The sequence below is a fragment of the Anolis sagrei genome, chromosome 1 (genome assembly GCF_037176765.1).
Source record: "Anolis sagrei isolate rAnoSag1 chromosome 1, rAnoSag1.mat, whole genome shotgun sequence".
NCBI classification, from domain to species: Eukaryota; Metazoa; Chordata; class Lepidosauria; order Squamata; family Dactyloidae; genus Anolis; species Anolis sagrei.
Genome location: NC_090021.1, coordinates 240,329,603 through 240,344,670, shown reverse-complemented (window position 1 = coordinate 240,344,670; position 15,068 = coordinate 240,329,603). Strand labels below are relative to the sequence as shown.

The 15,068-nt window shown below is 40.6% G+C and overlaps 1 protein-coding gene across 3 annotated transcripts in view; it reads right to left on the bottom strand.

The window, feature by feature from the left end:
* Positions 1 to 15,068, bottom strand: part of RASSF7 (Ras association domain family member 7) — a 135,180-nt gene that overhangs the window by 9,697 nt on the left and 110,415 nt on the right. For all 3 annotated transcript variants that reach the window (XR_009631076.2, XM_060769507.2, XM_060769499.2), the window contains exons 2-3: positions 7,154 to 7,307; positions 2,089 to 2,999 (exon numbers count right to left, since the gene is read on the bottom strand). Coding sequence is in view for 2 of the 3 variants with exons in the window: in XM_060769507.2 (XP_060625490.2) it covers positions 2,089 to 2,999; positions 7,154 to 7,256 (1,014 nt within the window). In the remaining variant the exon portion in view is untranslated. The remainder of the gene's footprint in view (positions 1 to 2,088; positions 3,000 to 7,153; positions 7,308 to 15,068) is intronic.

Below are 15,068 nucleotides of genomic sequence, written 5' to 3'. Positions count from 1 at the left end.
GTATACAGAGTGTTTATTTTCCTCGGCCATAAGAGGGCACCTGTGCCTAGTATACAGTCGAAGGAAGGCAGTCAGAAAAGATGGGGAAAGGGTGTATCTAAATCAAGCAAAGCATAACAACAGGGGAAGAAATATAAAGATTAGGAGATACATGCAAACTGAAACAAAATGCAGCCAGAATTCAAGCACACTTTCCAGACGGATTTCTTATAGCTGGATGAAAATGGGTAGCACACTGCTTGCGAAATGTTTTTAGAGTGAAAACTGTTGTCCCTCTCAAAACAAACTTTGCCCCCTCTGCTTCTGCCTCAGTGTTTATGGGCCAGCTTACTCTGAGGATAGAGCAAATTCAGCTTGTACTGCTGTGGTATTGGATAAAACATGGCTTGTACAATCACACCTTAGAATTTCCTGCCTCCTGCAAACTCCTGAAAAAACCAGAAAAGGGAAGCATTCAGAGATAAAACACACAGCTTCTGCTTCGGGGGATAACTTTGGATTAACAGAAAACCAATTTTTTGTTTTAGCAATTACTTTATAGTGTGCCTATCACACATTTTGAAAAGAGATTTTTCTACTGTACTAACAGCAGGTGCATTTTGATATTGGCAACAAGTAGCATTTATTATTATTTTATTATCTGATATTAATATTGTTCCAAAGCAATGTTCTTTTTATCATAAGGAGGCCTTAGTGCTACATTGCATATGAAGATCAAGTATGCCTATTCAATACATCCATATGCTTCCATTCTTGAAAAGGTTTATAATTGCATCACATCCATGCACATAAGCCTTATAGCACAAAGCTAACATTATGATTAACTAGTCCTTCTCTCCTATTTGGCAGAGAAGAGCTTTTAAGTCCTTTGGGCAGGATCGTGATCCTGGAAGATGCCAGTCACTGGGGCTTCATACCAGTGAAAGCACATCATAATCTTCCTGGGAAGACTCTTCAATGAAGCAGAACAGAAAACAACCAGGAGCTTCGTGCCAAGAATGTGTCATGTTGGCCGAGTCCCAGACCATTCAGCATTACTGTGGGATCAACTCCCATCTGTCTCTACTGCAACAGCCACACATTCTGCTGTGGCTTTCCAGGTTTATAATCCAATAGCTTCCAGGACCCATCTAGTGTACTGCTATTTGCCAGAAAAAGCTGAATTTCCAAAGATTTCAGGCTGCCAAAGAGATCACAATGCTTTATATCCTTATTCTATGACTCCATCTTCCCAGCAGGAGTATTTCACCTCTTTTTTGAATGGATTGTTTGGTATTTGACTAACAGACAAATCTTTTCAATTGCCCATTCAATCACATGTATTTGTGGTCTCTTTAGGATTGCAAAACAAATATAAGTAACATTTCAACTGGTCCAGAAAGCTGCTGGCAGTTTGCTACCTGGCCCTGGCTACAGAGAGCACAACATTCCCTTACTGGAACCTCTCCGCTGGCTGACAGTCATTTCTAGGTCCAAGCCAAAGTACTGGTTTTAGTCTATAAAGCCCTATAGAGTTCAGGTCCTGGTTATTTGAAAGACTGCATTGTTCTTTATGAATCTGCCAGTGCTCTGAGCAATTCTGGAGAGATCCTTCTCTCTATCCCATTACCCTCATAGGTACATCTGATGGAAACACGGGAGATGGCCTCCTGATCCCACAGGCTCTGAAACTTTCTTTCCAGAGAAGTTGCATTGGCACCCTCCCAACTTTCTTTTTGCATTACTGTTTCAGTAGGCATTTGATAATTGATTGTATAAGACCATCCTATCTAAAAAAATGTGTTGAACTTGGCTATTTGTGGTGCTAGTGAGTGTGTGTCTATTATGAATAGTTTATGCTTTATTTTCTTCATTATTTAATCTTTTACATTTTGTGAATTTTAATTGCGGTATGTGTTTCTAAACCAGATGTAAGCTGGGGAAAAGGCAAGGTAGAAGTAACACCACCACTAACAGACACCTTCTGAAGAACTAGAGGTAGGGTAGAGAGTGGTTAAATTCAACTGCATTCTATAACATTTAAAAGTATAGGCTGCAAGTGTATGTCTATGAATCCTTCAGAAAGGTGTGTTATTACTGAAGACATACCTGAAGGCTTTGTTCTGTCTCTTCCAAGGCCTTCCCCAACATGCTCAGGCTGCTCTCCAACTGTGCACTCTGCTTGGCTTTGGCATCCAGTTCCTTCTTCATTTTAGCAGCCATCTCTTCCAGCTCGGCAGGGTTGTGGGAGGGGGCATCCTTTGCCCTCTTGGTCCTCTCAGCAATTTCCCACTGGATCTCCCTCTCCAAGACCTCAGTTTTTGCCATGAGCTCGTGGATTTTCTGTGTGTACTCCTCCATGGTGGCCTGCAGGCTGTGGACTTTCTCCTGGCGCTCTCTTTCCCCCGTCTTCTCGGCATGCAGTTCATTTTGCCAAAAGTCTTCTTCGCTCAGCTCATTCTCATTCTGTCGGATCACTTGCTCTAGATGTAGTATCTCCTCCTCCAGGTGAGAGCCCCTGCTGGACTCCCAGTGCCTGAGGTCTATTTCCAAAGCATCCCTCTGCCTATCCAGGGAGTAGAGGTGCTCCTGTTGGTGCAGCACCGTCTTGAACAGCTCCTCTTTGGACAGGAGACCCCCGCTTGCACCATCCCTCAAGCCCAGAGCAGCATCCTTTCTGTGCTGCCTCAACTTGCTTTTGGCAAGTGACTCACTGGAGGCCACGGAACCCAAGTTGAACGTTAAGGATTTTTTGGGTGGCCTGGCCCTGGGCACTTCTGTGCTGAGTGGCCGAGGTTTGATGGGCAGGCTGGCTCTGACAAACGTCCTCTCAGGTACCTGGGGGGCACTGTCTGAAGAAGGCCTTTCTGTAAGGCTAGGGCCTGTGCGCTGAAGTATAAACTGTACGTCATTGGCATACTGTCCGCACTTGGCCAGTGCCTCTACAGGGCATTCATGGGGGAGAAGCTGTCTCTCTTTCTCTCGTAGTCTTTGGATGAGAACATACCGACCTGTTTGACCTGAGAAGAGAGAGGAAGGCATTACTTGGGTTAGGAGCGGGGGTGGGGGGAAGCTTCATTAACTACCACTTGAACCAGCTATCTCCAGCCAGCTGTATTCAGTTCACATTCCATAGTAATATCACATCAATAATCTTCATAAAGTTCAGAACTATATTAGTCCCTTTTTGGGGGATGGGACAGAGGAGAGGACAATAGTATATGCTAAATATAAAGACAATGTGTGTGTGTGTGTGTGTGTGCGTGACCCATCAACTTCATGAGTTTTGTAGGGTTTTCTTAGCAAGGGATGCTCAGAGGTGGTTTACCAATTTCTTCCTCTGAAATATAGTCAATATCACTTGGGATACATTGACAGTTCCCATCCAAGTCCCGCTTAGCTTCCAAGATCAGACAGGATTTAACGGCCTCAAGGCATTTAGGCTGTTATAAGGATAATATTACATGTAGGGCACTTCCACACAGCCCTATATCCCAGAATATCAAGGTTTGAAAATCCCACAATATCTGCTTTGAACTGGGGTATCTGAGTCCTCACTCAGATAATGTGGGATTTTCTGCCTTGATATTCTGGGATATAGGGCTGAGTGGAAGGGCCTGTAGAGTATCACTTATTCTAAAGACTTGTCATCAGAAGTATTTTGGGGTGTTTCAGATTTTTTGAATATTTGCATATACATCATGAGTTACTTCAGAGATGAGACTCTGAATACAAAATTCATTTAGTTTCTTATATACCTTATGCATATAGGCTGAAGGTAATTTTATATACCCTTTTAAATATATTTTTTGTGCATAAACAAAGTGTGTGTGCATTATATCATCAGAAAGCACAAGTGTCATTATCTCACATCTACCCATGTGGACAATTTTGATTTTGGAGTATTTTGGATTTCATAATTCCAGATAAGAGGTGCTCAGCCTGAATTTGCTTTAAAAAAATAGAAGGAAAAAAGAAATTAAAAATATTATACTATGGCGATATTGCCTCTTAAAGCCCCCTTTCCCCCTTCAAAATGTCCAAATGAGAAGTTTCATATCCTTGTAACATTGCAAATGGTATCTGAGATGTTTTTTAAATTCCAATAACATTTTTTTTCTTGCTGTAGGCTCTTGGGGGCATTTTACTGCATGAACCCGAAACCCCCTTGGACAAAGTTATCATTAGCAAGAGTCCATGAACTAGCAGTTCCAACGATTTTCAGCAGAAATTCAATAAGCATTAAGGCAGTTGCCTTAAAAGCCCTGATGAATTTTTACCAGCTCACAGGATATTCACATAAGATGTAATTGAAACCCCTGGACTGCAGAGTCAGGACGGAAGTACCCCTAATTCTAGTTAGAGGGCAAAAGTTAGTGCAAATTTTGCTTACCACTCTGGGAGTGTTTCCACATCACAAAGCAGAACAATCCCTCTCCCTTTGCCTGAAGTGACTCTATCAGAGCTGATGTGCCATTTATTATAGTCAAAGGGGGAAAGCATGCACACTCTGGCATTATGAGTCACGCTTGTATGCTGCAGATGGAAACTATGGCAGTGATCTGACCATGGAAAAGCAGCCCAATCTTTGGAATGAGAAGGGACAAGCAACACCCAAGGCTGTTTTGCATGACAAGGACTTAATGATTAAACACCAGCGCTGCCCCATCATATTAGCACATCACTCATATTGGGCTCAGGACATTGTGTTACAGGGAATCTCAGTTGCTTGTTTTTCTGTGGACTCAGAGACAAAGAGGGAAAAAATATGAGCCTTCGCCAATCAAATAGCCCAGCTACAATTGGGAATCCAGAAGCGGGGGCAGGGAGGTGCACAAATATTAGGTTTTTTAAAATCAGTCAACCAATACTTCTTCCCACTAGACCCTTCCACCTTCTGGCATGGGTAAAGTATGCCAGGAAATGACTGAGATTTCTCTCATTAGCACTAACATATGGAGAAGGTACGAAACAACAGGGATTTCTCTGACTGTTTCTTACCTTCTCCAAACAGCAACACGGGAGACCATTGGGAAGACTGCCACAGGGCCTTCCCACCATGAGAACTTGTTCAGGGCAAGCAGGAAAGACAACAAGGGCGATTCCTTTCCCTCTGCTGTGAGACCGGCTGCCTTGCCTCTCCTGCAATGGTCACTTGGCAGTAGCCATTTTGCAAAGCTAAACCAGCTGGCTATTATAAAATCTATAAACCAAACTTGCTTTTTCCCTCTTAGCTCACTAAACCTTATTCCTTACGCACTGTCTTAAATTCAAATTGTCATGTTGAGAGCAGGGACCACTTTTACAATTCAAATATGGGAAAGCTTTTGACTAAATGACAGTCTAGAAACACATAAAAGAAATAATGTTGAGGATACTGGTGCATATACTTTATTAAAAAGTTGTCACACACAGGGCCAGCCCCAGGTAATTTTCAAGTGTAAGCAGGGGTGCCTCAAGAGCACCTCTCGGGGATTCGTGCCATGTGCAAATGCATATCTTGCCTATTGCTTCAACCACCCCTGGTCACACAACTGAGAAAGATAAATTCTGTTAACAGCCCTTTCACATTTCGCAGTTATAGTACTATGAATCTGCTTTCACTGTCAGTGTTCCAGCCTATGGAATCCTGAGATATGCAGTAAGGAAATGGAGAAGAGGCTTGTGTGCTTGATGGGTAGAGGTTAGAATCATAGAATCATAGAGCTGGAAGAGGCTTCGTGGGCCATCCAGTCCAACCCCCTGCCAAGAAGCAGGAAAATCATATTTAAAGCACCCCTGACAGGTGGCCATCTAACTTCTGCTTAAAAGCCCCCAAAGAAGAAGCCTCCACCATAAGTTAAAGAAAAAACTTTTGAGGATGCTGATAAGAAGTTGTTTTTTTAAAAAAAGAAGAAGAAGAAGAAGAAGCTTAATTACTGCCGGAGATTTGGAGTTGACTGAAGAGGGTAGGCAGGTGTGAAAGACAGGAGGAAAGGAATACTGGTATGAGAGAAAAAGACAGATATAATTGACTAGGTGGCTATTTATGTGGAGTATTTCAGTATTGTTCCTATAATAGCACTGGCATGTGGTAACTTATTCCTAGAAGGTTTCCCACTAGGGAATGCTGAACCCTTAGAATAAATACTCCCTAGAATTGCTTTACATAAAAGAAAAATCTCCTTTCTCACAACAATTGGTTAGGGAAACAATGTCTATTTCTCTGAAAGAAGGACACTGTGTAGCACTTTCGGTCAGGGTGACCCTGAAGATAAATGTGCGCGTCACTGATTGACCATAGAAAGACAATGCAGGCAAATATGGCCCTTGTAATGCCTGATATTACCTTTGGCCCAGTGTCAGGAAGGAGAAACTGGTATGACACAGAGTACGTTTTGCTACAACACATGTTTTTAACAATGCAAATTGGTAATAACACCATTAGTTAAAAGAACACAAATACTTGGTTAGCTATAGCATGATTCCATCAGGAGCATTCCTAACTATGGCCAGGACTATGATTGCGGATAATGTGGTTTATAGTAATAATTGTAATGTTTTAAATGTTTTAATGTTTTCTAATCTTGTTTTAATTTTTTAATTGAAATGTTTATTTAATTGTATATTGGATGTATATTGTTTTTAAGGCATTGAATTATTGCCTATGCTGTAAGCTGCCTTGAGTACCCTTCGGGGTCGAGAAAGGTGGGATATAAATATAGCAAATAAAATAAAAATAAATTCCAAATTGGAATTTTTCTGCATCACAACTGGCAACCCCATCTCCCATCAGCCCTTCTGTTTGTCAATGGTATGGGTTTGAGAAGTGAGGAGCTGAATGGGGTGATTGGAAAGAGGATGTGGGAATATTTGTGAGAATTAGATGTTAAGATAGGAGTGGCTGAGATTGGTGGGAGTGAATTTATATGGGATGCGATTTTAAATTGGGACTTGAGTGAGTGTGCTGGATGGAAGGAGGAGGATGGAACATTTGCAAGCGGGAGATTTCTGTTCCTCTCCATCTGTGACTAGGGTGTCAGCATGAAAACTGGAAAGGGTTCCTATAACCCTGGTAATGCAAAAGAGAGAAGTTCAGTAGGCACTGATTGTTGCATGACAAGCAGAGCCTGCTGAAATTCCCTCTTCTAGGGTTGAGCTACAGGCTTAGACAGAAAAGTAAAAGATTACTTACCAATGGCACGTGCCAAGGCTATGACAATCTCCTGGCAAGTGGTCTGATCTGAGACACCACATACCACCCTCTGGACACCATCCACCCAGACCTTCAGCTCCATCACCAAAAATGCAGAAGATTAGGCTTTCCAGATCATGGCTGTGAGTCTTCCCTGCAGAGACATTTAAAAGAAACATAAGTTTAAGTCTATGTTCCCTGACTTCATTCTCAGACGAGTATTCCAGTCTGCTTCAAGAGAATGAACATTAACTGAAAGTGATTAGGAAGGTTAGGGATTCTGATATCTGTCCTATTATCCCCTCCCACAATTTCTATTCTGTCTGTTCTAACACAGAGATTTGGTTTGAGTCACATATTCCTCTGGTTGAAAGGCTATGACCAGGGGAGAAATGATGTGCTCTTCAGGTGCATTTTCCTAGACCAATAGTTTTCAACCTTCTTAATGCCACAACCGCTCAATAAACTTCCTCATATTGTGGTGACCACCAACTATAAAATTATTTTCATTGCTACTTCATAACTGTAATTTTGCTACTTTCTATGAATTGTAATGTAAATATCTAATATGCAGGATGTATTTTCATTCACAGGACCAAATTTGGCACAAATACCAGATACGCTCAAATTTGAATCCTGATGGGGTTGGAGGGGGCACTGATTTTGACATTTGGGAGTTGTAGTTGCTGGGATGTATAGTTCACCAACAATCAAGGAGCACTCTGAACCCCACTAACAATGGAATTGGACCAAACTTCCCACACAGAGCCCCCATGAGCAACAGAAAATACTGTGTTTTCTGATGGTCTTTGGTGGCCCCTCTGACACCCCCTTGCAACCCCTCCAGGAGGCCCCCCGACTCCCAGATTGAGAAATGCTATCCTAGACCATCTAAACCATTCTTTTGGGGAGGATATATAACCATGATAGCTGACCTCTCTAGACAGGTCAGCAATACTACCCTCCACCCCCAACTCCAGAAACCAATATACTTGTGTAGCTAAATACAATGATCCTGCCTGTGTTCATGCTTGGCTTCCCAAAGACAGGCTGCACCAGATGGCTTATACCAATGAAGAGTAACAAGTTTAAAGCATGGCCCTATTTCGTAACCATTTAGTCATTGCATGAGCACAATTGCCAAGGTGTAGTCAACCAGAATGAGAGAACTGACACAAGTTCAGAAAGTGTGCTCAATTTTAGAGACTACCCTAGCTCAAAAAAGTGGAACAGCTGCCAAAGAGCTTATAAACAACCTTGAAAACACAGGTACAATGAATTTAACTCATATTTGCTGTTGTGTAATATGGAAATCAATGATGTCTTCAATCACATGACAAGTCATCCAATCAGCAGCCCAGAGAATAAGTAAGTCATACAGCCTGAATCATGCGGGTATCAAATAAATATTTACATCAGGCTATGTGCTAGAAACTGAATGATTAACTAGAAACTGAACGATTGACTAAGAGAACAGCAGATACTACTGTGCTCCGTTCATTCTTTTCAGAAACTGCCTGAGTGAAATGGTATGACACATACAACAAAACAGCTTTTGCTCTTTCTTCTTCTCACTTCCAGTAGGTAATCAACATCAATACGTATTCCTTTTAATATTGTTATTGTTTAACATGTTGATGTAATTTCACTTGTATTTGTGTTTTATGGCACTATTAGGTACTTCCTGTAAGCTGCCCGAGTCTTTTTTGGGAGATGGTGGTGGGATACAAATAAAGATTATTATTATTATTATTATTATTATTATTATTATTATTATTATTTTATCAGTTATTTCAAATGTAGTGAACAGCTTCAAAATCCTAAAAGAAACTATAAATCATTCCTTTCATCATAATCCAGATGAGATAACAATGTGTTGTCCTGATGTGAAACGTACAGGTTTTGTGTGTGTGTGTGTCAGGAATGACTTGAGAAACTGCAAGTTGTTTCTGGTGTGAGAGAATTAGCCGTCTGCAAGGACATTGCCCATAGGACGCCCAGATGTTTGATGTTTTTCCATCCTTGTGGGAGGCTTCTCTCATGTCACCACATGGGGGACCTGGAGCTGACAGAGGTAGCTCAACCCACTCTCCCTGGATTCAAACCACTAACCTATTGGTCATCAATCCTGCCGGCACAAGGTTTAACCCATTGCGCCACCAGGGGCACATTTTTACAGTGAGGTGCTTTGAATGTGATTTTCCTGCTTCTTGGCAGGGGGATGGACTGGATGGCCCACGAGGTCTCTTCTATTTTTCTTTGATTCTATGAATATATGGTTAATTTAGAAATGGATCTTCTATCTTGTAAAGGGGCCATTTCTATATTTGACCACTATTATCACCACAGGCCCACCTCCCTTCATTTTTAGTTGTGTATAAATGGTTTTAAGACAACAGCTGGCAGCTCAGAGAACAAGAATTTCACAGATCAAATATTGAACGACGATAGTCTGGTATGAATCAGCCACCCACCAAAACTATGAAAAGAATGAAGTACTGGGACTTCCTGCTTGGATATCTGACTATTGGAATCCATTTCTCAACACAAAGCTATCTTGGCTAACAGGGCCACACCTGAAAAATGTCCTTTTCGTCAAGTCAAAGTGCAAAAGTACATCACCTAGATTTTTTTTTAAACACACACGCACACGTTCCTATGTACTCACAAACAGCTGCCTTATGCAACTGCCTATGTTCATTTTGACAAGGTAGGCTATCAGTTTTGAGGTTTCGGCGTGAGGCTTTATGGAAGCAGAGAAATGTCAACCACTTAAAGAAGAAGAGAAACGTGTATCTTCTGTTTCCTTAACGTGAGTGTAAAATGTTACATGGATATTGAGAAGAAATCAAAGCAGCTTATAATGGGCAGGCCCGTAGCCGGGGGGGGGGGGGAGGTGGCGCTTGAGGGGCTTTGCGCCCCCCCCCCCCCGAAATTCTCAGGGTGGTCCGCGAGAAGGCCTTACTGGTACATTATTTAAACTGTTATGTTTATTCATATCATGATCTGATATCATGATCTGATCACTCAATATATCCCATATGCATGGGGGCATTAGGATAACGATACAAAAGGTTTGCTAGGGTAGATCCTGACCCCCCCCCCCATCAAGCCCAGCCCCCTCCCCCCAAATCAAAATCCTGGCTATGGGCCTGATAATGGGCATTCCTTCTCTAAATAATTTTATACATGGAAGAGGTCAAGCTTTTAGGCAGATCATGCTCACGATTAATCAGAGATCAAAGACCAAGCTGGTAAAATGAAAAAGAAGCTTGTCAGCATTTCAAATAAGCTGAAGTAATATTTGTTATCCTCAGTAAACAGACATTTGCTTGCACTCAACTGGGGAGGGCCACACTGATTTAGACTGGGGGTAACAAAAGCATATACAGCAAGAGATTTATGGGGAAAGATTCCCAGTAAGCATGCTAGGAAGGCATATGTTGAAATTTAGTTGGAATAGACAAGTAAGGTATGTTGCAAACTGGTGACACATTTATGGCCATCCTCTTAAAGGATTCCACTCTCTGAATGTCTGGAATGGGGAGCCTTTCCACCCTGGAGCCAAATATGCCCTCCTGAAGTCCCGTATCCACCCTTCTTGGATTCTCCATCCCGCTTTCTCTCTTATTTTGGTTTCCCATTTCTGTTATAGATTTTTCCCATTTCAAAAAGGTTAAACTGTCCTTCCTGTCACTTAGTTATTTTCAGTAACATCTTTAATAGCAAAAGAGCAGAAACGATTTTATCCACCAGACAGTCCTTCACCTAACTTTAGACTTGGTCATTTCTAGCCTGAAATAGATCTCCGGGCCTTTTAAAAATAACCTTCACAACTATTTGTAAATCCCCAGTAATTTGGACACTTCGCAAGCCACGGTAATGAAAAATAACATCTTGCAATACTGATAAGAGATAATAAAATATCACAATAATGTGCAAGATGGAAATATGCTGTTGAATTGGCCATTGGTTTTACCTCTTGATGAGAAAGGAGATTTTTTTCTCAGCAATGCAATGATAACTTTATCATTTGTTCAATGCAATGATAAATTTGTTTCAGTTAGTGAGGTTTTTAAAAGGGACCACCTCCTTTAAAATGTCAGACAAATGTATGATGCAGACAAATTCACTTGAGTTCTTGTTTTCCACAGACAGGTGTCAACAAAACATTTCAGGTACAAATAGCATTGTGCAAAGTAATTATTTACTGATTCATTATATTTGTGTGGTGTAAGGCATCAAGTGGTTCATATTAAAAGTATGAGCATTGCATTCACCAGTTTTGAATAAAGACTGAAATAATAAAATAACTTTTTAATATACCAATTTCTATGAAAACACCATCCATTTTGACACATTTATATGAAAACAAGGACATTCCTTTACATTACTGGACAGAGCAGGGGCAAAGAACAGCAGCTTAACCTGGCAAACAAAGAGTGCAGTCTGCCCAGCTAACCTAGACTAAACCTAGACAAGCATGATTCGTTCATGCAGTATTGCATGAATGGATAAAGTACTACTATCTGCTCCAGAAAACCTCCATGAATACCATACTCAATGGATGCTCAGTAGTAATAGTTGTCGTAGTGGTAGTAGCAGCAGTAATTATAATAATGACAACAATAATGATAAGGATAATAATAATAATAATAATATATTTACTGCCTGCCTCTCCCTGTGGTTTGTATACAATGGCATAGTAAAATTGTGTCCCATATATAAAACGGCAATGATCAAAATTTGCTTTTAGGAATATTTTAATTTTTGAATATTTTAAAGTTGTTGGATTTAGATACAGAATTTGTGGATATGGATTTCTGACTGTATTGTGTTGATACCATTCAGAGCTGTGTTACTCAAAGTAGTGATCCCTGGACTGCTGCCAGTCAATAAGTCAATAGTTGCTTGCCGCTGGAGAATTTCTAGGAAATGAAAAAACTAAAAACACAATTGTAGCCTAGAAGAATGGAAAAAATAACTGCTGGTCCCACATATTAGATAGCCCTGATTTAGAAGACCCTGGTCTCCTTTTACAGCTGAGAAAATAATAAGTGGTTAGCTGAAGGTCGGTCAATGACTCCACAGCAGACATTTCTTGAACTAAAATGACTAATAACTGTATTACAGACCGAACTGAGAGTGTTTTCCCCTCAGGAACTATAGCCTCCCCCACAAAACTGGAAAGACAGCGGAGACAGAGAGGGACAGGATGCTTTCCACAGATAATAAAATCCCATCACCTCCCTTCCAAGATTGAGTATTGCTGTTGGCCACAAATTATAACCAGAAAACACATACATCCTTTTCGTCTTTGTTGAAGAATGCCTTTTTCGTTCCATGCCTCACTTTCCTCACAGCAATGCTTCACACACCAAGGTTTCATTTGTCCCAGAAAACCTTGCCTCCAACCTTCCTGTTCATGGAAACTTTCCATCTTACCCAACAACTTGTCCCAGAGTTAAGACATGCCAAGCTTCAACAGGTTGAATCCTGAAGTATGGGAAGTACCCCTGAGCACTTACAGAGTACATTTCCTTTATTCCCTCCTGATACACTTAGAATGTCAAGGTCTATTTCCCCCCAAACTACACCAGTGTTCACATCTGGGCATATTGAACATTTGTGCCAAGTTTGGTCCAGATTCATCATTGTTTGAGTCCACAGCAGATGTAGGTGAACTACAACTCCAAGGTCAATGACCACCAAAACCTTCCAGTATTTTCTATTGGTCATGAGAGTTCTGTGTGCCAAGTTTGGTTCAGTTCCATCGTTGGTGGAGTTCAGAATGTTCTTTGATTGTAGGTGAACTATAAATCCCAGAAACTACAACTCCCAAATGACCAAATCAATCACACCTCCTCCAACCCCACCAGTATTCAAATTTGGGTGTATTGAATATTTGTGCCAAATTTGGTCCAGTGAATGAAAATACATCCTGCATATCAGATATTAACATTACAATTCATAACAGTAGCAAAATTACAGTTATGAAGTAGCAACCACTGAATTAGAGCATTAAGCTTAACTAATTCTATTTTTAAATATATATATAACTTACTGATTTAAACATATTCCACTTAGTCTAAGAGCCTTATGATGGGCAGTATTTTGGAAGAATGGGATTTATTTCTGTTTTTATTTAATTTGGAAAGAACATAAATGTTGAAGTTATTAATCCATTCCCAGAAACAGATTTCACAGCAAAGATTTCTATCAGTAATTTTGAACTCCACTGCTTGATCTTGGTATGATCTGTTATAAATACTGAAAAGACTATTCATTTAGAACAGGTATGGGCAAACTTCATTCCTCCAGGTGTTTGGGACTTCAACTCCCGCAATTCCTAACAGCTGATAGGCTGTTAGGAATTGTGGGAGTTGAAGTCCCAAACGCCTGGAGGAATGAAGTTTGCTCATGCCTGATTTAGAAGCATTTGCATCCTTGTATTAAAAATCGAATTGGTAAAGTGAACAGATAACAACCAGTGTGGTGTTGTGGTCCCAATGTTGGACTACAACTCTGAAGACCAGGGTTCAAATTCTCACTGATCCACAGAAAACAATCTGCCCGACAATACAAGACAGAAGTGGGATCTGAGCCATGTTGGATCATGTGTGTTCCCCCACAAAGTAAGTAATGCCCAATTTACTGAAGGCAAAGTGGTAATGGCTAAAGGAATACAAACAAAGAAATTTTTAAAAGCACACACGTCGGATGATACTTTACAAACAGGAAACAAAATGTAGGCAAATGTTTCACATAACTCTCCTCTAAACAATACCAACATTTAAAAGAAGGAAAGACACCCACAAAAGAATGCAAAAAAGAAAAGCAAAAGTCCACACTGCCAAACCTTAATAAATAGCAAAGCACAACACATTAAAGAAAACCTACGGCATGGGTAAAACACTCTTCTGTTCCCGAACCACTCTCTCTGGTTCCTAGGCTGATATTTCAAAGACAGAAAGCAGCTTTTCTTTTCCTGGTCAGCAAGGCATGATTCAAAATAAAATACTGAGTATGGTCACTTGTCTCTCTTTGGAATGTTTGTGGGAACCATACCCGTCCGTCCCCCCTTTAACAAATAAAGATTGTAATGAAGGCTGGTACTTCACTTTACATCATACTGACCTCCCAATCAAATTATCACTATTAACAAAGGTCCTTTTTTAAAAAAAATCAAGAGTGCCAGTGTGTCTTGTAGGCACTGAATGAGGTGACCACAGACAAACTCCTGACCTGGAGGCCATAGCATTGGGGAACAACTTATACTGTATCTAATATACATCTTTTTGGGTTATATGGGTTATATTAAGGTGCACATTAGATTTGTGTAATACGGTAATCTTTTTTTCCTATTTTTCTCTCTAGTGATATAGCCTGGAAGTCTCGAACTATCATTCTCACGAGGTTTTAGAAGATCTTGATTCTGTACAGTAATAGGTTTTCCTGATTGCTACCCTTTGGCACGATATAATGGAGGAAAGAAATGCCATAGATTTCAGTCAAAACAACAACAACAAAAACAACAACATGTAAAGCAGCATGTTGATCCCAGAGATCTTTTCCTGTAAATGACTAAAAGAGAAATGGTGGCTGCTTCCATCACAAAGACTTCCAGGGTCAGCAGAATCTGCCTCCAGACACACATCCAAAGGAGACATCACATGACAGCTGACGGGATGCATACTGATTTTACAGTAAAAACAGCACCTCAAAACAGCTGTAAATTTTAAAAACAAAATTAGAACCCCGTGTGCAATTACTCCATTTCTGTGACATTTTGCAGATGGATTCCAATGGATCACTGATGAAATGAGACAAACCTCATGTGATAAGACTCATTCAGAATCACATGCAAAGAATCTCAGAAATTGAGTATAACCCAATGTGATAAGATCCTACTGCT